This window comes from Saccoglossus kowalevskii, chromosome 3 (assembly GCF_978046115.1).
Source record: "Saccoglossus kowalevskii chromosome 3, keSacKowa6.1, whole genome shotgun sequence".
Taxonomy (NCBI): domain Eukaryota; kingdom Metazoa; phylum Hemichordata; class Enteropneusta; family Harrimaniidae; genus Saccoglossus; species Saccoglossus kowalevskii.
The window spans coordinates 10416002-10440334 of NC_140643.1; the positions used below are offsets into that span (position 1 = coordinate 10416002).

The window sequence follows — 24333 nt, forward strand, 5'->3', positions numbered from 1 at the left end:
CAGTCAGTTGCTCACCATGTAACACAAAATGGAAAATAATGTATTTTCCGACCGGTTTTAATAAGTAAATTTATAATTAAAAAGATTGTGCGATGCCGTATCTAGTGAACAGATGTGAATTAATGTTATGGTCCTGCGTGTGGTCACAGTGATTCTACAAATTTGTTCCTTGAAATATATGTTATACACAGACCAAACTGTTGCAAACATTGCCCTCGCCGATTTGAATTATGGTCACTTTATTCATTGTTATTTGCACATCTTTCAACATTAACATCTGGAATGGCACGTAATTTACCAACATTTCCACTTACAGGCTGTAACGTCTCCGTCATGTGTGTGATGAAACCTGTTTCGCAAACTCAATAGATTTCATACCCAAACACACACTATACTTCCAGGAAATGGTCGTAGCTGTCTTGGCAGTGCGCCCTCAATGTGTTTTTTTTCGCATTCCTTGCCCCATCATCATCATCATAATCATCATCATCATCATCATCATCATATACTACGTTTCACTCCGCTATTTGGAGTATTATTTGTAACCCGTGACAGCCAAGTTCTGATACCGTCTCTGTTCCTGTCCATCCATTTTATATTGTCTTTTACTTTATTTATTGTTTTATAGAATTCCCTGGCTGCTACCCCTGGCATGTCCCAGTAGCGAGCACCAAACTCCAACAACTGGAAATTAAAAGAAGTAAAGTCACAAACCAACTTCTTCTCAGGTCACTTCGTAAAACCGGGATATTACATCACATGGTAACCTCGTACCACACGATCACTTCGTACCACACGATCACTTCGCACCACTCGATCAGTTCTTACGCTATTGAATACATACCTGTTTAAGATCGTATTCAGTGTTCATCCATGGATGGAAGTCAAATACAATAATATACGCGTAGTCATCAAATCTGGAATGGTAAACGAACGCATATTATGATTAATCATCAACATTGACAGGTTGCTAGGCAACTATACTTTAAAAAAAAATCATTTGATATTATTTGTATCAAAATTAGTGGATTGTCAGAGTATACAAGTACTAGTATCTCGTTAATGGGTTTTAATGTAACATACTTCTGACATGACATGTGATCACTGCGTCGCCCGGACAAACTGTCACCATTACTATCTCTACAAACAATAAAAACTTACTTCTGTAAAAGTTCCTCGAATTGCATCATTGCAAACTGCCACGCTAGAGTAAATCCAATGCCAGACTTGTCTCTAATGTTGCCTATTGCAGTTAAAGTTGAGTTTTTACCATGGTAACGCTCTAGATAACTGAATAAATAGATACAGAAAAATATTATTAACAACACTCAGACTATTTTGTTGTTCAAAAGAAATGAGAAATACTTATATATATTTAATGAATAGTGACATATTTAAAAGACATTTTTGTGTCAGGCAGTTGATTATTCGATTATGTATTGGATGAGAGCGTAGCTTTGTAAAGAGATGTAATGGATGGAAGGATAACGTAATACACTGTAGGGACATACGTCGTGTAATGGATGGAAGGATAACGTAATGCACTGTAGGGACATAACTTCGAGTAGTGAATGGAAGGATAACGTAATGCACTGTAGGGACATACCGTCGTGTAATGAATGGAAGACTAACGTAATGCACTGTCGGGACATAACGTCGTGTATTGGATGGAAGGATAACGTAATGCACTGTCAGGACATAACGTCGTGTAATGAATTGAAGACTAACGTAATGCACTGTAGGGACATAACGTCGTGCAATGATTGGAAGGATAACGTAATGCACTGTAGGGACATAACGTCATGTAATGGATGGAAGAATAACGTAATGCACTGTAGGGACATAACGTAGTGTAATGGATGGAAGAATAACGTAATGCACTGTAGGGGCATAACGTCGTGTAATGAATGGAAGAATAACGTAATGCACTGTAGGGACATACCGTCGTGTATTGGATGGAAGAATAACGCAATGCACTGTAGGGGCATAACGTCGTGTAATGGATGGAAGAATAACGTAATGCACTGTAGGGACACAACATCGTGTAATGGATGGAAGAATAACGTAATGCACTGTAGGGACACAACGTCGTGTAATGGATGGAATGATAACGTAACGCACTGTAGGGACATAACTTCGAGTAATGAATGGAAGTATAACGTAATACACTGTAGGGACATAACGTCGTGTAATGAATGGAAGAATAACGTAATGCACTGTATGGACATAACGTCGTGTAATGAATGGAAGAATAACGTAATGCACTGTAGGGACATAACGTCGTGTAATGAATGGAAGAATAACGTAATGCACTGTAGGGACATAACGTTGTCTAATGAATGGAAGAATAACGTAATGCACTGTAGGGACATAACGTCGTGTATTGGATGGAATGATAACGTAATGCACTGTAGGGACATAACTTCGTGTAATGAATGGAAGTATAACGTAATGCACTGTAGGGGCATAACGTCGTGTAATGAATGGAAGTATAACGTAATGCACTGTAGGGACATAACGTCGTGTAATGAATGGAATAATAACGTAATGCACTGTAGGGACATAACGTCGTGTAATGGATGAAAGCGTGGCGTAATGTACTATAGGAACATAACGTCGTGTATTAGATGGAAAAATAACGTAATGCACTGTAGAGACATAACGTCGTGTAATGAATGGAAGAATACCGTAGTGCACTGTAGGGCATAACGTCGTTTAATGAATGGAAGAATAACGTAATGCACTGTAGGGACATAACGTCGTGTACTGGATGGAAGCGTAGCGTAATGCACTGTAGAGACATGACGTCGTGTATTGGATGGAAGCGTAGAGTAATGCCCTGTAGGGGCATAACGTCGTGTATTGGATGGAAGGATAACGTAATGCACTGTAGGGACATAACGTCGTGTATTGGATGGAGGCGTAGCGTAATGCCCTGTAGGGGCATAACGTCGTGTATTGGATGGAATGATAGCGTAATACACTGTAGGGACTTGACGTCGTGTAATGAATGGAAGAATAACGTAATACACTGTAGGGACATAACGTCGTGTATTGGATGGAAGCGTAGCGTAATGCACTGTAGGGACATAACGTCGTGTAATGAATGGAAGAATAACGTAATGCACTGTAGGGACACAACGTCGTGTAATGGATGGAAGAATAACGTAATGCACTGTAGGGACACAACGTCGTGTAATGAATGGAAGAATAACGTAATGCACTGTAGGGACATAACGTCGTGTAATGAGTGGAAGAATAACGTAATGCACTGTAGGGACATAACGTCGTGTAATGAGTGGAAGAATAACGTAATACACTGTAGGGACAAAACGTCGTGTAATGAATGGAAGAATAACGTAATGCACTGTAGGGACATAACGTCGTCTAATGAATGGAAGAATAACGTAATACACTGTAGGGACATAACGTCGTGTAATGAATGGACGAATAACGTAATACACTGTAGGGACATAACGTCGTGTATTGGATGGAAGCGTAGCGTAATGCACTGTAGGGGCATAACGTCGTGTATTGGATGGAAGAATAACGTAATGCACTGTAGGGACATAACGTCGGGTAATGGATGGAAGCGTAGCGTAATGCACTGTAGGGACATAACGTCGTGTAATGAATGGAAGAATAACGTAATGCACTGTAGGGACATAACGTCGTGTAATGAATGGAAGAATAACGTAATGCACTGTAGGGACATACCGTCGTGTAATGGATGGAAGCGTAGCGTAATGCACTGTAGGGACATAACGTCGTGTAATGAATGGAAGAATAACGTAATGCATTGTAGGTGTAATGTACTGTAGGGACATAACGTCGTGTATTAGATGGAAGTATAACGTAATGCATTGTAGGCGTAATGCACATGGCCTCGTGTAGTAGATGGCCTCGTGTAGTAGATGAAAGCGTAGCGTAGCGTAACGCACTGTAAGAACTTGTGTATTGGATGATAGCGTTGCGTACTTACCGTAGAGAAATGTATGGCGTTACTAAATATTATACGAACATTCAAAGTGGGTGAGGTTTGATATATAACGCACGAATATTATCATGATATGAATATGACAAACCAAGGTTTAAACGCGAAGTTATATTATTCGTTACATAGAACCATGTCGTGGCGCAGTTTGGCTATACATGTAATATATTTGTGTGTTGTACCTTTGCAACAACCAACCGTCTCTGGAACACCCCATGGCTAATTCCAGGGTGACGGTTTCCGCTTGATCTACCCCATTCCACGTGACTTGGTCATATGCAAATTGCCATTCTTTCACGCCGCCGTATTTGATAGAAGTACAATACACTGTTAATTTCAATTCGTCGCGAATTCTGAAACACAATTGATAGGACATTTCCTTTGGAAAATACACAATACAGGGCAGCGCCAGAAAATACAATGAAGACAATAAAGAAAATAAAGAAAAAACAAGCAAAACAAAAACAAAAAGCAAAAAAACAAAACAAACTATTAATATTAAGAATAAATATGCAGAGACTTGGGAAGACGAGTGCGCAGTGTCGGTATATCGCACTTATAGCCAGCCACCTGACTGTTATTCAAGAAACACTAAAATCAGAAATACGGGGGACTGTAACATTGACTGATTACGACTGTAACTATAAGCAGCAAGTATTTACTAACAATGACTAAAATTAGACAAAATGGGAAGTAGAAATGTTATGCTATGACGTCACATAACTCACGGATTAAACATGGGATTATCCATCCATTCAGCGTACAATCTCGTAGCTTCATCTATACAGTCACTGTTACCATAGTTACATGCTGTGTTTATAGCATTGACACGCTGGTAACTAAGGAGTAAATCAGTGATACATCAACGGGAATGATTAGTAATAGCAGACGCATTAGTTAATTTGACGCGCCCGCGACGGCGGCCATTTATTGCGGACTGACGACTTCCCCCACTCACTACAATCACACGTTACCGGAAATGAAATCAAGAATGGCAACAATGCAATACTAATTGATTGACCTTGTGTCTTGTATTTACACGGAAGACACCTCTTGTTGTAATCGGTGCGTCGCATAAATTAAGAATGAAGTAGTCTTTCGTGGAAAAAAATGCTCCATGGTGTAGCCCTTACAACAATATATATTAACCGTAACCACTATCAGTGATGTCAACGTGGATTGCGTCACAGTGACGTAATGTAAACAACAATCAATTGTGTATATATCATCACTACGAAAAATGCAAAGATTTGACGTATTAGGAAGTTTACAATTACCGATCCTATAACGTAATCTCCCCCTGAAATATCAAACCAATACTTTATTTTCGATGTAGTAAGTACATCACTCATAAGAAAGAACTAAACAACTTACTAATCAAGTAAACTGCTATGCGTAAAATTCCATCCAAGAGAACTGTACAGCGGACTTATCTGATTTCGCCAGTATTTCTAAGTAAAAAACATTCACAGATTAAACATTACGGAAACCGAACCTTTCTTGGTAGTATTCCTCACGTGAATTGGCACTATGATGTATAATAATAACTTTATTGTCAACCTATCTCCACTGAGATCTGGACTAACATACAATAAAGATTAAAAGATACAGAAAATATAAATTTAAAATACAACAACAATAAATAAAAGTATAACCGAATAAGAATAAATAACTGTTAAAAAAAGTCTTTGACAAAGTAGTAGATGTAATAATAATAATAATAATAATAATAATAATAATAATAATAATAATAATAATAATAATAATAATAATAATAATAATAATAATAATAATAATAACTTTATTGCCAACCTATCTCCACTGAGATCTGGACTAACATACAATAAAGATTAAAAGATACAGAAAATATAAATTTAAAATACAACAACAATAAATATGTATATTCTAATTAAAAACAAACATTCATCAAAATAGCGACGATGACGTACCTCGAAGAGTCCATATTCTGACTTTCTTAGTAACATCCTATGAGTGAAAGGCAGATGTCCTAGCAATAACTTCCATGGGACGTATTCAAACTCTTTTGCCATGTACTCGGTTAATTGCAAACCATACACGTGATCTAAGTAGCCAGCTTTTGAGACTGTGAGGGCGTCATCAATTAGTGACGCCCTAGTCTGAGTCGGGAAGATCTAGGTACAACAAAGGATTCTTTTGTTATTTCACACTCTACAAAGTGATAGTCACGTCCTCGAGACGTGTCAGATCAATGATAAAATAGAACGGTCAACACGTAAAGAAATCTACAACTTTATATTACAGTTCTATACAGTCCCTTTATGCTGACACATACGGCAGCTGCTTCTCCGTGTAGCTACACACGAATGGCGGCACATCCATTGCATCATAGATAAATTCAATCACATTCCATAATACAACATAGCGGCATTCGCGAGTTGTAATTCAAAGACACATAACAGACAACACATCACTTTCCTCTTAGTATGATATCAGAGTACCAGTTAGGTGTACGACCATCAAGTCACCATGTACGCCATGTTTACATGCTCTTGCTTCATTAAGCTCTGACTCACATAACATAATCATATGTAGGATATGTGACTTGCCATTATCATCATCGTTCAACTAGCTTACGTACTTAATCTAGCGTATTTATTTACTTGCTTTCTGACGTACATGACATCATTGCTTTTTGCATACCCACATAGCTGACGTACCTGGTGACCATTATTTAGCTGGTGTGCCAATCTCTCCCAGTTTGCAGTATCATAATTAACACGATAATAACCATTTTGATTTATATTCAATATATACCATTCGTTATTTGAAAGCGCTTCAATGACAAGAGTCTCTGAAAATATAAATGTAAACACGTGTGACAGTGCGCATGCGTGTTCAACATAGAACGTAAAGTCAGTGCAAAGCTATTTCGCACTTTGAAAGTAACTGAAATGAAACAAACAATTCTTTAAATTACCTTTTCGGTTGGTGTAGAATTTGTATATTTTGAATAATTAATGTAATGTCAGGGTTAGGTTTTAAATTGAAAAAATATCGATTAAGATAAGAAAAAGATCATTATATAGTAGTATGATATATCGGTAATCAAATAACTCCCAGACACGTGTGGTCAAGTATCGTATTTACGTTCCAGTATTTTGTAATGTCTTCGGTATTTCTGAATTTTGGCCATCAAACATTTATATTACTTTTGAGGAAATGCATGGTGTCCATGTTAGCTGGAGGATAATACATCACAAATTGTGAATGCAACTTTAGACACGTGTTTAAGTATAATATATTATCCCATTTACTGTATAGATGAGACTGATTAAGTTGTTTTAAAGTACGTTCCCATAAGTTAGTGAGTTTGCAAAATAAATGCCATTACTATATAACACAGTGACATCCATACACTAAATGGAGTTGCACAGAATGACTATTTCCTCTATAGTGCTCCTTTCATGTATTTTACAGTAAATACAATTATGTAAAAGCTTTATTAACATAATAACCAAAAAAGAAATGTCACATTATTTTACGGTGTTAATAAAGAATTCTATTATATTCTATAATTACCACAAAGTAGTAACTGACACGCAAGTCACGTACAACAAGAACATATTTACGATATTATCCACAGACACAAACACGTTGATTCATGTGTAATTACAAACATAATATGCACGGGCCACTAATTACGCCAATTATTCATCCATTTTGCAAGAAAAACTAATCAATCTTAGTTTGATGATCATCTCTTAATTACCCCCGGAGTCAGATAACATCTTATCGGATGGCTAATCGACCATCTTACACCGACAACACACACAGCTTTCAGCAGAATCCATTAGGCAGATCACCTTGTCCTTGATGCTACAAGAATGAAGGTGAATACCTGATTGTCTGTCTGCCAGAAACCAAGCTTCTTCTGGAGAATCGAAGTGTTTTTCACCTCCATGCGTGTACGTTAATGGTATATTCCACCTACAAGTAAAGCTGAGGATAATGCACGGACATTATTAGTATATATCAGAGACAATATAGAGAAGTGTTTTTATCAATAATTCTTTCTGGCATACACGCTTGTTTATGATTTATTGTTTTGATCGCACATATATTACTACCATATTAAATAAATGCGCATGCGCGTGGAATCACTGGTATTAACGATTTCAGTTCAATTACAATCAATATGAAGAGAGAACAAAGATACAATACTCAAAGTCTGCCATTCCAATATTATCAACGGGTTAAATCTAGTATAGTATTGACAATACGTAAATATGACGTCAATTACTCCGTGTCTCCAAGACAACAAATTGGAAATTTGTGATTTGGGAAATCGAGGCAATCATTTTCTGAATCGAGCATACAGCAAAGTTTAGAGAGCAAAGACATTTAATTTGCTTTTGTAGATTTGTTTTCTGTACCTTCGAGGGATATAACTGTCGCCATATTTTAATGTTTACAGGAACCACGTTTATTCGACGCTTAAGAGTTTTTGTAATTAGCTCAAGGCAGTTCGAGACGGATTCCAATTTTGCATCGCTGAGCATGTTATATGCATTATGGGGGGAACTTTTTATAAAAAATATACGACAGTTCCAGACATTGAATGTCTCTCTGTTGTCTCACGTCACCTTTTAAACTGCAAATGTGTGTGTTGGAATATATTGCATTTTACCACAGAAACCATATTCCATGTTTGGGACTAGGTAACAAGGATATGTGGCCATCTTCCTATCATAATAACATTATTGCAATTTAATGAGCTAACCTGGCACCATTCAGACCCAGTCGAATACGAGCACCTGTGGACCTTAAACTAAGGTTCACCTTAAAGTCGCATCCGTTAGTCCGATCGGCCACTGGATTTAGTCTGCGACACACTCGCCCAATGTCAGGGTCGACTTTTCCTAATATACAACATAAACTTATTACCGCACTGAAAACGAACTAAATCAAATTTCAATTTTCAAAAAGTTATAACAATATTTGGATTTATATTAATAATGACATATGACTTTTCCATCTCAAGTGATCGATCGAAATTTCGAGATATACCGTAAAAACATAATTTCACCGCAGTGCCAAAAAAAGCACTTTCCATGATATTTTGGACTCGTGTTTCGAGAAAAAATTATCACGTGATCTATTCATTTTTATTTTTGATAACTTAATGAAATTGCAACCATAATAGCACTTTTCAATTTGACCTTTTTATATTACCTTAATTGCAACCAGTATACAAACAATTACATGTACAAGATTAGTCCTGATTGACCATCCAACCCTAACACCCAACAGTCCGTCCAATCAGAGAGTAGTTTGTTTTTTGACATGTTTGTTTCGACGAATCAAATTCAGCCTTGTATATGCTACGGATCAACTGTGGTATTGTAGCCACCAGTATCCCGGTCGTGTTTTTTTGTATTACCGGCTATTTAGTTTATATTACGTCTAAAAATATTCAATATTTGCATGATATTCGGCCATTATATTTTCACATGTAACACATTGAATTTAAATATGTATTCACTGACTAATGAGTTGACAAGCTATGTGATTATCACGTGACTTACTTTGGATGATCACTGGGCTGTTCTTCATTAGAATCGAGAATGAATCTCGTTTGTTCCAATTTGATTGTGTGTGTGCCAGTTCTAGTAGCTGTTAGTAACGGGAAGCCTGGTTGTAGAACCCAACTGTCCATCATTGCCTTAACGTCTGTTCCTTTTCTGTCCGCATCTGCCTTTTAAACAATTAAAAAATGCGAGAAAGGAATTGAATTCATCTTTGTTGTTAGTTGTTTATCTAAGCAACTATTGTCTTGAATGTATGAATTAGGTAAGTTAAGTTTTCTCGGTCACTGCATAATTTAATGTCACACATTGGACAGATATGAATTGTAGAAGCTGAAGTATGTCCATCCGATTCAGTTTTTAGCTGTCACGACTGTCGTAACCGTTTTCATGGTTCGCCGAAGACGCGACAAAATATCACGACTGTCGTGTTTATTAACAGTCTCAGTAAACGTTTCCGTCGCACACTGTTTCAATTGAACTTCCATTACTTGCCCGGCAGTGAAAACTCGCAATGACAAACACCTGAGAAGGGTCGCCGCATACTACATAGAGTTTGTTTGAGGATCATGGTTATCTACAGTGGCCCATATATACAATCGGTCCGCTAGTTGAAAATTGGTCCACTACTTTAAACAAATCAGCCCGCTACCTCTGTGATTTTTTTAAGTAGCGGACCAATTGTTTCAAGTAGTGGACTGACTTCCATATAGCGGACTATTCTGTTTCGAGTAACGAACTGATTTTCAAATAACGGATTGATTTTCAAGTAACGGATCGTCATAGTTGTTATTATTAATTTAGTATAAACACCGATGACAAGTGATATTAACAAGCAGAAACGAACACTGGTCTCTTCGTGACGTTATTGCATCTGAAAAAGTATAAAAAAATACACTGTATCGTTGACATATTTTATCAACATCTATTTAAGTTCTACGGAGTTTTTGTATTTTAGGTAAAAGTATTTGTAATCGTTTTGTATTTATTATTTTCTACGGTGAGACGAGAATTGAATATGTCAATGCTAGACACGACCTTTGTGAATTATATTTCAATCTTGGTCTTAGTGATTTAATGCAGAGTGGAACTACGAATTGAGTGCCGCAGTGCATGCTGGGGCCAGTCTGCCATACTGTATGTCTTTCACATACTTCTTTTGAATTCTGAATTTGGTGACGTCATATCTGTGGCATCTGATGGTTGGAGTGTGGAGATGAATGAATAACGTAAACGGGAATAAATGTGATCCTCATAGTACGAAACAGTAGATGTAGGCCAAGTGCAGTTGCGTCGATCTAGAGTAAACATCGAAATACAAATGACATCGCAGAGACACTGGGGTTAAACCCTGAAATTTAGTTTTTTGGAAATACTAACATGCATATGTGGAGGTTGAAATGCTGGCATACCACGTGACCATCCGTGTACATGACATATGATATACGAAAGTGCGATACGTGGAGGTTACATTTCGCAAATACGTCAGGAACTCACCTTCGCAAGAGAATACCAGAGATCATCGGTAACGACGTCACCAAACAGGTTGGTCATTAAATAATTTTCATTAATTCCACTGCGAATGACGTCATCACTTAGAAACGACTTGAATGTCCTAATAATAGCAGCTCCCTGTAGAGAGACGAAATGATGGTTGGAAAGTAGTTAATACCACAGGACAGTGAGGAGTTGTTTCGGGCTCTGCCCTCACATTGTATTATAGTATGTGACACCTTACGTACATGGTTTTTGGGCCACCATACGTACACTGTATTAAGAAACACCAGAAGTACATTGTATTATGAAACACCATACGTACATTGTATTATGAAACACCATACGTACACTGTATTATGAAACACCATATGTACACTGTATTATGAAACACCATACGTACACTGTATTATCAAACACCATACCTACATTGTATTATGAGACACCGTACATACATTGTATTATGAAACACCATATGTACACTGTATTATGAAACACCATACGTACACTGTATTATCAAACACCATACGTACATTGTATTATGGGACACCGTACGTACACTGTATTATGAAACACCATATGTACACTGTATTATGAAACACCATACGTACACTGTATTATCAAACACCATATGTACATTGTATTATGAAACACCATACGTACACTGTATTATGAAACACCATATGCATATTGTATTATGAAACACCATACGTACATTGTATTATGAAACACCATACGTACACTGTATTATGAAACACCATATGTACACTGTATTATGAAACACCATACGTACACTGTATTATCAAACACCATACCTACATTGTATTATGGGACACCGTACGTACATTGTATTATGAAACACCATATGTACACTGTATTATGAAACACCATACGTACACTGTATTATCAAACACCATACGTACATTGTATTATGGGACACCGTACGTACACTGTATTATGAAACACCATATGTACACTGTATTATGAAACACCATACGTACACTGTATTATCAAACACCATATGTACATTGTATTATGAAACACCATACGTACACTGTATTATGAAACACCATATGCATATTGTATTATGAAACACCATACGTACATTCTATTATGAAACACCATACGTACACTGTATTATAAAACACCATATGTACACTGTATTATGAAACACCATACGTACACTGTATTATGAAACACCATACGTACACAGTATTATCAAACACCATACGTGCATTGTATTATGGGACACCATACGTACACTGTATTATGAAACACCATATGTACACTGTATTATGAAACACCATACGTACACTGTATTATGAAACACCATATGCATATTGTATTATGAAACACCATACGTACATTCTATTATGAAACACCATACGTACACTGTATTATGAAACACCATACCTACACAGTATTATCAAACACCATACGTACATTGTATTATGGGACACCATACGTACATTGTATTATGGGACACCATACGTACATTGTATTATGGGACACCATACGTACATTGTATTATGGGACACCATACGTACATTGTATTATGGGACACCATACGTACATTGTATTATGAAACACCATACGTACATTGTATTATGAAACACCATACGTACACTGTATTATGAAACACCATACGTACATTGTATTATGAAACACCATACGTACACTGTATTATGAAACACCATACGTACATTGTATTATGAAACACCATACGTACACTGTATTATGAAACACCATACGTACATTGTATTATCAAACACCATATGTACACTGTATTATGAAACACCATACGTACACTGTATTATCAAACACCATACGTACACTGTATTATGAAACACCATACGTACACTGTATTATGAAATACCATACGTACACTGTATTATCAAACACCATACGTACACTGTATTATCAAACACCATACGTACATTATATTATGGAACACCACACGTATATTGTATCATGCGACAACGTAGTACATAGTATTATGGGACACCGTACTTACATTGTATTATGGGACTCTGTACATACATTGTATTAATGAACACCACACGTATATTGTATTACGTGACACCGTAGTACATAGTATTATGGGACACCGTACATTGTATTATGGGACACCATACATTGTATTATGGGACACCGTAGTACATTGTAATAAACGACGCCATACCTTGTCATACGTAATAGTATCAAACATGTCCCAAAGTTGATGGGTCCAACCACCGCTAGACCTGACTAAAGACGGTGCACTGTACGATGAATCTATGTTAAAGGCAATCAGCAAATCCTCAGTAAGAAATTGGTCCCACTACAATAGAACATAGCAATATTATCAGAACCTTGCCATCAAATAACATGCCTTAGCTGTTGTAGTATAACGACAAATGATAGAAGTCAAGTTTAGTTAGTTTAGATTATAGATATTGAGGCTATATCATAATTAGATTGTATTATTATATAACAGTGTATTTTATTGTTATTTCAATTGTTATCAAAATTAAAGCAATGGTATAATTAAAAGTGTGCGAATTTTGAGTACATCTCAGCTTCAAATCAGTTTGATAATCCACACAAAGGGATATAAACTTGTTGTTATTAATCGACACACTGATGTACACTCAAGTACACAACGATTTACCCGCACAGCATATTATGAAATATTTTATGTCTGTTGGTAAATATGAAGTAGACGCGAATACTACAAAGTGTCTTCAAAGTGAATTTATAGTATACTTGAAAACTAACATAGTACACTTATTGATATACAGAAATGTACATACTATTTTCCATTCAGGGTGAATTTCATCCAACGCTACATATTCTAAGAATGAGGCGAAACCTTCGTTCAACCACAAGTGATCCCACCACGACATAGTTACTATGTTTCCATACCACTATTATGAATGAAAAGAAAATATTATTCACATAGCATAATACTCGTGTGACGGTGCTCACAATTGTGGAGTAATAGAAACCAACTTTATAAACTACTCATATTATGAACAGCTGAAAAAAATAAATTTCAATGGCGCAGTTGAATCAAAATAGCTAATCAGCGAGCGCAATATGCAAATTACATTATTTGAATAAATTTGAATGTTATTCAGTTTGAACTGGGAAATTTATAAATAGATATAAAATTAACAGGAACAGGTTATTTGCGCCGAGAGTAATGGAAGATGAAATTTCGAGCTCAACTAGGAATCATCTCAAGTTCAAGTTACCAATGTGATACACATTTATTTTATTATGTGCGTTCTTCCTTGATATCCTTAATTTGTTCATAGGAAAAATATTCATTCATACCACTTCTTCACATTTTTTTCACTGGATTACCCTCCAGTGCTGACAATGTCGGTGGCATGGACATAATTTAAGCGGCTGTGTTCAAACACAAACACTGTAAAAACGTGACTTGAAATAAACTACATATAGGACAAGTTACACGTGGTTTAGTATTTACCATATGTGCCAGCTCGTGTGCGATTATACTAGCAACAGATTTCTGCTTGGCAGGTGTGTTTACATCCGGGTCATACAGCATATACGCATCCTGGTAAACGATAAGTGCCCAGTTTTCAAGTCCACCTGATATGAATGTTGGTGACGCCACCATGTCTACATTTGTACATCAATACATAAGTTAGTTGTGATATATAGTAATTTAGTAATTATTAAACTTGAGCTAGATACATCTCAGTGCATATTTATTTTACAACCATGGCCAAAATGAAATGGGGTCATCGAACAAATTTCCAGTTAAAGCTTCAAAAAAATCACCATTTTTAAAATGGCAGCGGGTATAAAAATAAGATTTCCACGAAAACGAGTTCGACGATCCATCATTGTAAATAACAAATGACATAATTAATGCGAACAATTATTGCCAAGAAATATTTTCATAAATTACGACATTCTAAGATTTCTTAGTATCATATTCCGTAATACAATGGATGGGATGAAGCGAGTAAAAAAGGGGAATTTAAAATATAGTAATGGAATTACAAACTAATTCAAGTCACATATAATGTAACAAACGAAAATGCATTGCTTTCAAGTTTGTATAAAGAGACATGGCTTTGCTTGTTTTTGTGTCAAGATTTCATCGATAAATTCCTACCGGGCAAATAAATTACATTGGAAAGACGCAGATACAATCGTGGAGAGAAAATATCCCGCACACTGATGGAGATTATCTCTTGTAAATTACATGTACAGAGATACAGTCTAATATTGAACAGTGTCACTACCATTAATCCCCACGGGAGCTCTTCATGTCCGTGTCAATGATCAAGGTTGTGATGATAAAACTTCGCAGCACACTGATCACACGTGACTTACCCACAATACCATCATACTGTTTTCGCAGACCGATTATGAGCAATTTATATTCTCGACTGTGTACTCACTCGTCCACGACCCGTACACTAAATGGCATTACAAAGTAGTCCATACATAGGGCATTCACTAATTTGTTATATACACGGCAACGTGCCCTCTTCAAACCTCGTATATTTGCAACTTTAGCAAATTGATCTGACTTACGAATTTGCTAGAACATGGAAATCTGAAAAACCAAAGTGCCGCCAGATATCTCAGTATTCTCCCACATTGTATTCTCCAACTGTAGCTGTACGGTTAGAACACCGAAAGTATCTCTGACACCACACACCGCCATTGTGTGGTGAAACGCCACAAGACTTTTACTATGGTATTCTTGGCGTTTTGTTTCTTACTAGAGGGCTCTCGCCTTTATTTCTTCTTACTGGTAAATATATTTTAAAATATGTTATCGATAGCTGATAACGATCTTTTCGTAAACGCAAAGAAAGAAAATGGTGAAATAGGTATAATAATAATAACTCGTCCCACTACCACCCGTTTGTGCTATCGCGCGCGCTTTCGATGGGTTCACCATGGCAATGATTTGGTGAACATTTCAGTACCAATAGAATGCATTGACCAATCAACAACGAGCATAAGATTGCGTTATTCATAGAAATAGAACTCTACGTGGTTTGATTGGCACTAGCTGAGAACCACGAGGATACGTCCTCGGATTCGCCAGACAGGAGCACGCGACTAAAAGCGTGCTAAGTCAACAGATTATTTTCAATCAAAATGTTGATGATTACGACCATGGAGGTACAAACCTCCATGTTACGACTCACCCATTTTCCGTATCGGATGTGGCAAATTGAAGTATCGTTCAAAGAATGTCAACATCTTCACTCCAACATTTAAAGCATATTCGGCGGCATGAATCTGGTCCGGTTCAGCCCATACTCGAAACTACAACGCAAATAATCAGAGACAATTTGTGTACACCTGTTCGCCGTATTTCACACATGCACACAAACTATTAATAATTGTTTAAGGATTATTGCACCACATAACTTTAGAATTGTAAATTTAGTAAAATATCAATATAATATTCTTATAATTACAATTAGTAATAGTTAAAATGAGATTCAATCTGCTTCTAACCTGGATTCCAGTATCAGTTGTCTTTTCAAGGCTCGGGAAATCCAAGAGAGCGAACGCAACATGATATGTTGACATGACAACGGATTTACTAAAGTAGGTGGTATTCCATTCTCCATCACTTGTTGTCATGGAAACAGGCATACAAGACAATGCCTTCCGATTTGGTCGATGAGTTATAGATATATCGAACGTTGCCTTTAGTTGAGGCTCGTCCAAACATGGAAACGCATTCCGAGCACCGGTTGGTTGAAAGCAAGTCACTGCGATAAATCTGGAAAAAAAATGTATTGAGTTTATGAAATATGCCAGTCAGTGAAAGACGAGGCCAAGTCTAAACTGTCTAAGTGAGCTTGTGATTTTATTTAATACGCATTAAAACTAAACTTGTGTTTCGATACCAAATGGCAGAATTTCAAATGCGGGTGGCATAGCTCTGAATACGTTGTTTTCGAAAACTACAGGGCGCTGACGCACACCATACTGCTTAGTAAACATGACACGACTCGCTGATAGCATGTAACAACATATTGTACAATTTGTCCGTTTTCTGTTTGGGCCCCGATAGATATTTGAAACGATGTACAATCACATGTGTCCGCGACTTTTAAGTACACAATGGCCAGGCATCTCGTTGCCAGTCAAAACCAATCAATTGAACGCAAGAATTAACACAAGTAAATATTGAATAGATGTTTGCACATTTTATGTCATTATTCGGATGTCTTTTCAGTCACTGTTGGCATGCTTCCCCTCGTCATTATTGGAATGTCTTTTCAGTCACTTTTCGCATGTTTCCGCCCAGTCATTATTCGGATGTCGTTTCAGTCACTGTTTGCATGCATGTCTCCCAACAGCCTTTATTCGAATGTCTTTTCAATCATTTTCGCCTGTTTCCGCCCAAGCTATTATTCGTATAACGTCAGACCAGAAAGCAGAGGGTTAGCAAGCATAACTAGAGTACCAGCATATCGTTTTCTTTTGTGCCGTAGGTCATGTATGTTATTGGTTAAATATGTCTCGCTTTGGGTTTCAAATACTGCAGTAATACTGTTTATCTTAACTTAATCACCCAAGCACTTTACTTGCGTTTTCCCCCTTAGGTACTATCGGTATGAGAGGAACACTTTGTTCAACACGCCGAGTAAAGTATTGAATATCACCAACGGGGTGGTAGATAGGACTGGTTCAGGGAAAGTTATACTAGTACATCAGTTTATTGAAGTGGTACATGTTGTTTTAAACAAACAAACACACACACACACACACACAAAACAGATACATTGAAAGTCAGACACTGCAAATTCCAAGGGGAATCAGTGAGCTGCAAATTCCACTGAGAGTCGGAGAGCTCTAATTCGAGTGGGCATCAAAGAGCTGCATATTCCAATTGGAGTCATAGAGCTGCATACAATGGGGGACAGGGGAGCTGCAGATTCCAGTGTGAGTTAAACAGCTGCGTATTCCAATTGGAGTCATAGAGCTGCATATAATGGGGGACAGGAGAGCTGCAGATTCCAGTGTGAGTCAGACAGCTGCATATAATGGGGGACAGGGGAGCTGCAGATTCCAGTGTGAGTCAGACAGCTGCGTATTCCAATTGGAGCCATAGAGCTACATATAATGGGAGACAGGGGAGCTGCAGATTCCAGTGTGGGTCAGACAGCTGCATATAATGGGGGACAGGGGAGCTGCAGATTCCAGTGTGGGTCAGACAGCTGCATATAATGGGGGACGGGGAGCTGCAGATTCCAGTGTGGGTCAGACAGCTGCATATAATAGGGGACAGGGGAGCTGCAGATTCCAGTGTGAGTCAGACAGCTGCGTATTCCAATTGGAGCCATAGAGCTACATATAATGGGAGACAGGGGAGCTGCAGATTCCAGTGTGAGTCAGACAGCTGCGTATTCCAATTGGAGTCATAGAGCTGCATATAATGGGAGACAGGGGAGCTGCAGATTCCAGTGTGAGTAAGACAGCTGCGTATTCCAGTGCGACTCAGAGAACTGCAGATTCTGGTGAGAGTTAGAGTGTTGCATCATCAACACTACCACAGACCTGTGCATTTCTTTAATTGGCATTACGTGCAAAGGTAAACAACTCCACACGAATAAATAACAATCGTGTACTGACAAAGAACTGGTAAACCCCACTGACATTAGAGAGCTCTATAAGCCGCCTATACACTACTATATTGCCGCAATCGAGTTCCTAATTATATTACCTAATTTATAAAAGTATACTTTTGTCTACTCCCTGGGCTTTCCAAGTGTTTAGAGATTAAAAAAAAATAATTTGAAATTTTTGAAATCAAAATTGATTGAGCTATTGTCACAACGAGACATGATATTAATTAACTGTTGCGGAAAAGTAGGACATCAATTCAAGGTCGACGTCTGTTCTTTTACTCTGTGGCTGTAAGTGATTTGCAATCTGTCTAGAAAACTACGACCAAGGATCATATGTACACGGTGTTACTCCGCACCCGCCTGTGAAAGATAGTTGCCTTCGGTATTTAAAATATTTCCCACGTTTTATATTCGAGTATTTTGCCGGGCAATTCATAGTTCAATAAATTTATATGCGATGAACCGAATAAGGCCGAAGGCATAAAACCACAAACTAGTATGAAGTATTACACTGTACTACATCGGCCCGCAGCCCGCATAATAATTTGGTCACTTTCTACAAATTCATTATTACTAGCGTTTTATATATCAGTGAAAATATACGGCTATGAAGTGCATGACAAGAATATAAATGAGGAATAATTATATATCAGATTTGAAAATATCGCTAAATGAAAAGAATATCTGCATAATGATATATTTCATAGTGCACTTCACTTCTTCATCTTCTTGCAGAAAAATTGTTACACAATCATTTTTTTATGACGTCACATCCACTGTATATCCGTTCCCTTTATCATACAATATGTTGGGTGATGCACCACTAGAGCAACTAAATGTATTAATTGATGCGCTCTATTCATACAGTGTGAATAGCTCGAGATGTACGTATAATTTCATAATGTTCTATCCTATAAGAAGCGCACTCCAGTGGCAGAACGCTTCTGATACGTCACAATTACGTAATGTGATGGAAGCAACTGTGACTGGTTGTTCAGTTGTTTGTAACCAAGAAAATAACAAAAAATCTCAAAAAAGACATCTTCATTGATGGACGAGTACAGATCAAAATTATACAAATGATTTGAACGGCATTCGAGTCGCCCATTTACATCATTGTTATATATTTAGGGTACACCCCTACACTCACTGTGTCTTTGGCTTGTCCCTTAATGAAGAGGCACCACACTGCTTTAAACATAGACTGACTGTGATAGTATTATTATAAAATAAGTGTAGTCGGCACATACCAAACGACATGTTTTATTATCACGTACAATGTGTTGTATTATGAATATCCCACTAGATGATTAAAGTGTAGATTCATTATTTTCTAATAAACACAGTGAATGAAAATATACTTTTCTAATAATTTATGACAAAATTAGTATCATTTCGAAACGTGATAAAATCGTCATGCATTATTATAAATATAATTTGGCATTTTAACGAACTTGAAAAATATGTACGATGACGACATATTTTTATTTTGCTTGCATTTGCATTCCTGAACCACAAGTCAAAAAGCAAAATACAAAAATATGGTCGCCATGGTTTCTCAGTCGTTATTTTCGGTATTCACCTTCAATTTGTACCATTTGCTATGCGGTTGCGCGGGTGATGCATGTGAAGAACATTGTACTTGATGAGCCAAAATATGCTATTAGAACAAATAGATCGTATCCATGGTAATGAGAAAGTCAGCTTAATGAGAATCTCTTTTTGCCAAATGAATTGTTGCACATGCGCAATGAATAAAGTCACGAGAACCTTGAATTGTAAGTACTGAGCAATTACTTTAATAGAGGACAGTACAGTGTTAGTGATTGGGCGATCTGTGGAGTATGTACGAATTACATGACTTAATATCGCCTTGCCAACTGTGCCGTGACACATTCTTATGTCAGGAAAGGCGCAATAAAACGTAGTTTCCTCGTAATATTTTATTTACTATAACGTTTTATCATGTATCGCTAGTCTCAGCTCGATCGTTATTTTATGCCAAATAATCACCACGAAGAGTGGTTTCAGCATATGTGTGCTATTGGGAATGTTCATGTAGTGACCCGTGGCACGCAGGTACAAAAGTACAATATTATCTTATAACATTCATTCAAATTGCATCAAATATGATACTATTAATAAGCAAATTTGATCAAAACGACTGTTTTTGAAACGAGGACGATATTCCGTGAGGGTACTCTGTTGAATAAAGTTTCCAGTGTTGACAGCGTGCTGGACACAGCCTTAATAAGAGATACATGATTTAAAAGTAAGATTTATTTTATATAAAAAGAACCTGAGAAGCGATTATTTCAACCTTTCGGATTTATAGCTTTGCGACTCATGACTCTGTGACTAGTGAGCCTGTGGTAGAAAAAGGACTAGCTAGTATAAATATAGTGCGGGACTCGTACAGCACAGTTCAAAAGAACGGAATATACTGCGCAAACAGGTCATGTGTTGACGTCAACTTGTATTCCAAGTGTGTGTTACTATATTAATTCTGTGTTAGGAGTAAATGCGTTAAAATGCAGAAAGTCAAATACAAGTTCCACAAATACAGAATAATTGTTTCTGTATTGTGTAAATATACAGAAACGCGTGGAATTATTGCGAGATTAGCGCCAATGTCTCTAACATATGTAATGCAAAATTTTTGACATCAGGAAATTTGAATTCTATTACTAGTTGTATAGGGTAAGCTACCATTACAACAAATGATGAATATTTATTGTCTGTGACCTAATGCTTCAACATAGATAACATGGAAAGTTCTAATTAAAATTTATGTAACACTTTGAAACACAAAAAAAATTGTTATAATATGTATTTTGTAGTTTCGTCCCTGTTTAAGAGGTAAATTGCCCGCAAACATTGGCTACTATTCAATACTAAGATTCACAACACCATCGTTAAATATGGATATCAATAGTTTTTGCATATCATAATTATAGTATTAAGTATTTAATAACCGCAGACAAAACCTTGGTACAGCAAAACATAAAGTAGCAATTCACTGTGCATACCATATGGACGCGCTTGTTATATTCGCCTTTTCAATAGTTAATTCTTTTTAGTTAATATTTTATCTTTTCTCCATTATAGGAATAATATATATGTGTACATTATCGTCTACCTACGTCATCCTCTTATCTCATTCATATTTGCAGACTCTATTATCGTTTTTGTTTTGAAATGCTGGAAGCAGTTTTATCTAATCATAATGTTTATACATTGTTGTATATAGTAATACTATGTACACACGTCACCAATTCCGAGGCACAGGCGAGGTGAGCGCGAAAAAGAGCATATCAAGGCACTAGCCTAGTAAACATTTACACGGATATTAGACAAACAAGAACTCGTTATGAAACTAACACGATAGCATGAAATAAGCGTGTGACCTAATGCAGTGTACGGCCGAGAGTGTGAAAGATGTGTGATGTAAGGAGAAAATTCCACATCATTTCACGAAATGGACAGAAATGTTGCACTTGTAGATGGAAAGTAATCACTGTAACGTCATGGTGGCAATTTCAATTGTTGATATCCACCATGACAGTTTATATAAATGTTGGTTTATATTAATCACTGGTCGTGATGTTTAAGTGCTACATTGTTATAAAGGTCTTAATCACATTCAGGGCAGCACTTACCTCGTCTCATCTTGGTAAATGTACTGGCTCCTATAAAACCCGTACAAATCGTATTCACGCAGCTCTCCAATATATCGAATCATCACCATGTATATTTCATTTTCGTTAAGAGACTCTTCACTTTCGATGACTAGAAAGTGATACGTATCGTCCGAGGAGACGTGCTTAGTGCCAACTTCTTTCATATCTGGCATGTGATAAATTTCAATCGAGTTGAAATCGACGTCTAGTAACCAGTAATGTACTTTAATCACCGTAGACTGTGTTGTACATTTCATCGTAATATTTATCTCGCCATCGTAACTAAACTGCCGGCTTTCATCTTCTTGGTCCATGTAAACTTTCATCCATATGGAGTAGTGTTCAGGTACAAAAGTGTTCGGTAGACGTCCATCGAAGGGGTATGTTGGTTCCACGATGTCCGGTTCGTCTTCCGGGATTGGGGGCAACCCTGTGTGTTCAACGGGTGCTGGTTGGTCGCTACATTCAGCTGAACGATGGGGAATAAAATAAAACACAAGCGCCACAGCAACCAAAAGAAACAGTGTAATAGAGACCAACAAAAACACCGTTCTCTTCTTGATCAAAACTACCCCCGGATTCCTGTTAGGACGGAAGTTTTTCTCCAGCTCGTAGTTTTCCATATTGGTCCTATTCATCATTATGCATTAGCACGGCTGCTGGTCGCTCCGCCGTCGTGTCTATCACCACAGGCTGCGAAGGGTTAGTATTGTATCGTGTGCACTGCTCCCATTAAGCTTCTCCATTAATAATGTCTGATTTTCTTTTGCTACGGCCGATTAATGGTCCTTCACGTCGGCAATCAGAGTACTCTACCCCAAATTGCTTGGCAACATTACACAGGGAAATCGGAAGCTCCCTGACGATTTCTGCAGATCGGTACGAGGAATCTCCCCACATGGGAGCGCTTTTATAATGGAAGAGCCAGTAGGATAAGGGAAGATGTCATTCTATCAGTGTATGGCAGACACTAATATGAACATTTAACAATGCAAGATGTGCAAACTACATAATGTGAAGACGAATCACGACTGAATTTATAGCTGACATACCTTATGGGGTTACTATGGCGACAAGTTTATTGTAAAATAATATAGAGAAAAAGTGAAACATGCCTGTACTTCAGAATCAATTTGTATTATTGATTGTTTTTTAATTCAACTGTGTCTGCACGTGTAGTGGGCTAAACGATTCGCTCCAATACATAGCTACTTGGCGGATTTAATGTAAACAAACACAGTGCGTGTCGGATGTAAGTAAAATAACATATGCAAATTTTTCTGTATCGAAGACGCCTTCATGCCTCGAATAATCGCGCGTATTTTGTTCTATTATTTGGGGATCAATGATGTTTGATGATGAAATTAGAGCCTTATACTGGTATTCGATTCTGACAAGGCCATGCGACCACTGGATGGTCGAGACCAGAACGAGTGCAAAAACAAACGACGCGAGCACTGCAATTGCATACAAAATTGCTGCATTGATTCACACATTTAATCTTTTATTCATAACGCCTGAAGTTTAAGAGAAGAGTAGAGACGGATGGGATGACAGGTGCTCGCGTTCATTAATCACTAAATAGCAGAATGATATCACCATCTCCATCGTCCGAATCGCACGGTCCCGTGTGTGTCTTCGACCTATAGGTTTTAGACTTTGGCTAGCGAAGATGCACCATCTCGCCCTGCGCCGGTAAGGATTTCAGTATCAGTTACTTGATCGGCAAAGGAATGTGATTGAAAAGACAGATAATGCGGCGATGATGGAGTGCCCTGCTCCATATGTTGCCGAGAAACATGTAGAGCGGATGGTGTATATATTTCACACGCAGTAATACGGCAGTCACGGTGGTACCGGCGGAAGGGGGGAGGCGCTCCATTATGTTCAGGACTCAACCTAAATTTCCGACTATAAAGTTCACGAACGTTGTTGTGGAACAAGATAAAAACTATACACCGAAGGGAATTCTA

General features: G+C 37.4%; 1 protein-coding gene across 1 annotated transcript; it reads right to left on the bottom strand.

Moving 5' to 3' along the window:
* Positions 1-345: 345 nt before the first annotated feature.
* LOC102803697 (aminopeptidase N-like) lies at positions 346-22983 on the bottom strand. The gene is made up of 17 exons (XM_006820273.3): positions 22340-22983; positions 16555-16825; positions 16239-16359; positions 14531-14685; positions 13848-13961; positions 13238-13375; positions 11059-11193; positions 9562-9731; positions 7875-7963; positions 6694-6827; positions 5944-6147; positions 5369-5445; positions 4723-4833; positions 4177-4347; positions 1162-1290; positions 845-917; positions 346-684 (listed from the first exon to the last, which is right to left on the bottom strand). Exons 1-17 carry the CDS (start codon positions 22981-22983, stop codon positions 502-504), a joined length of 2919 nt encoding a protein of 972 aa, XP_006820336.1. The 3' UTR covers positions 346-501.
* Positions 22984-24333: the final 1350 nt, after the last annotated feature.

Coding starts and splice junctions, on each gene's coding strand:
- LOC102803697 (XM_006820273.3), bottom strand. CDS start 22,983: ATGGAAAACTACGAGCTGGAGAAAAACTTCCGTCCTAACAGGAATCCG. Junction 16,826..22,339: donor ATTTACCAAGATGAGACGAG/GTAAGTGCTGCC, acceptor TTTTTTTTCCAG/ATTTATCGCAGTGACTTGCT. Junction 13,962..14,530: donor CACACGAGCTGGCACATATG/GTAAATACTAAA, acceptor CATTCATAATAG/TGGTATGGAAACATAGTAAC.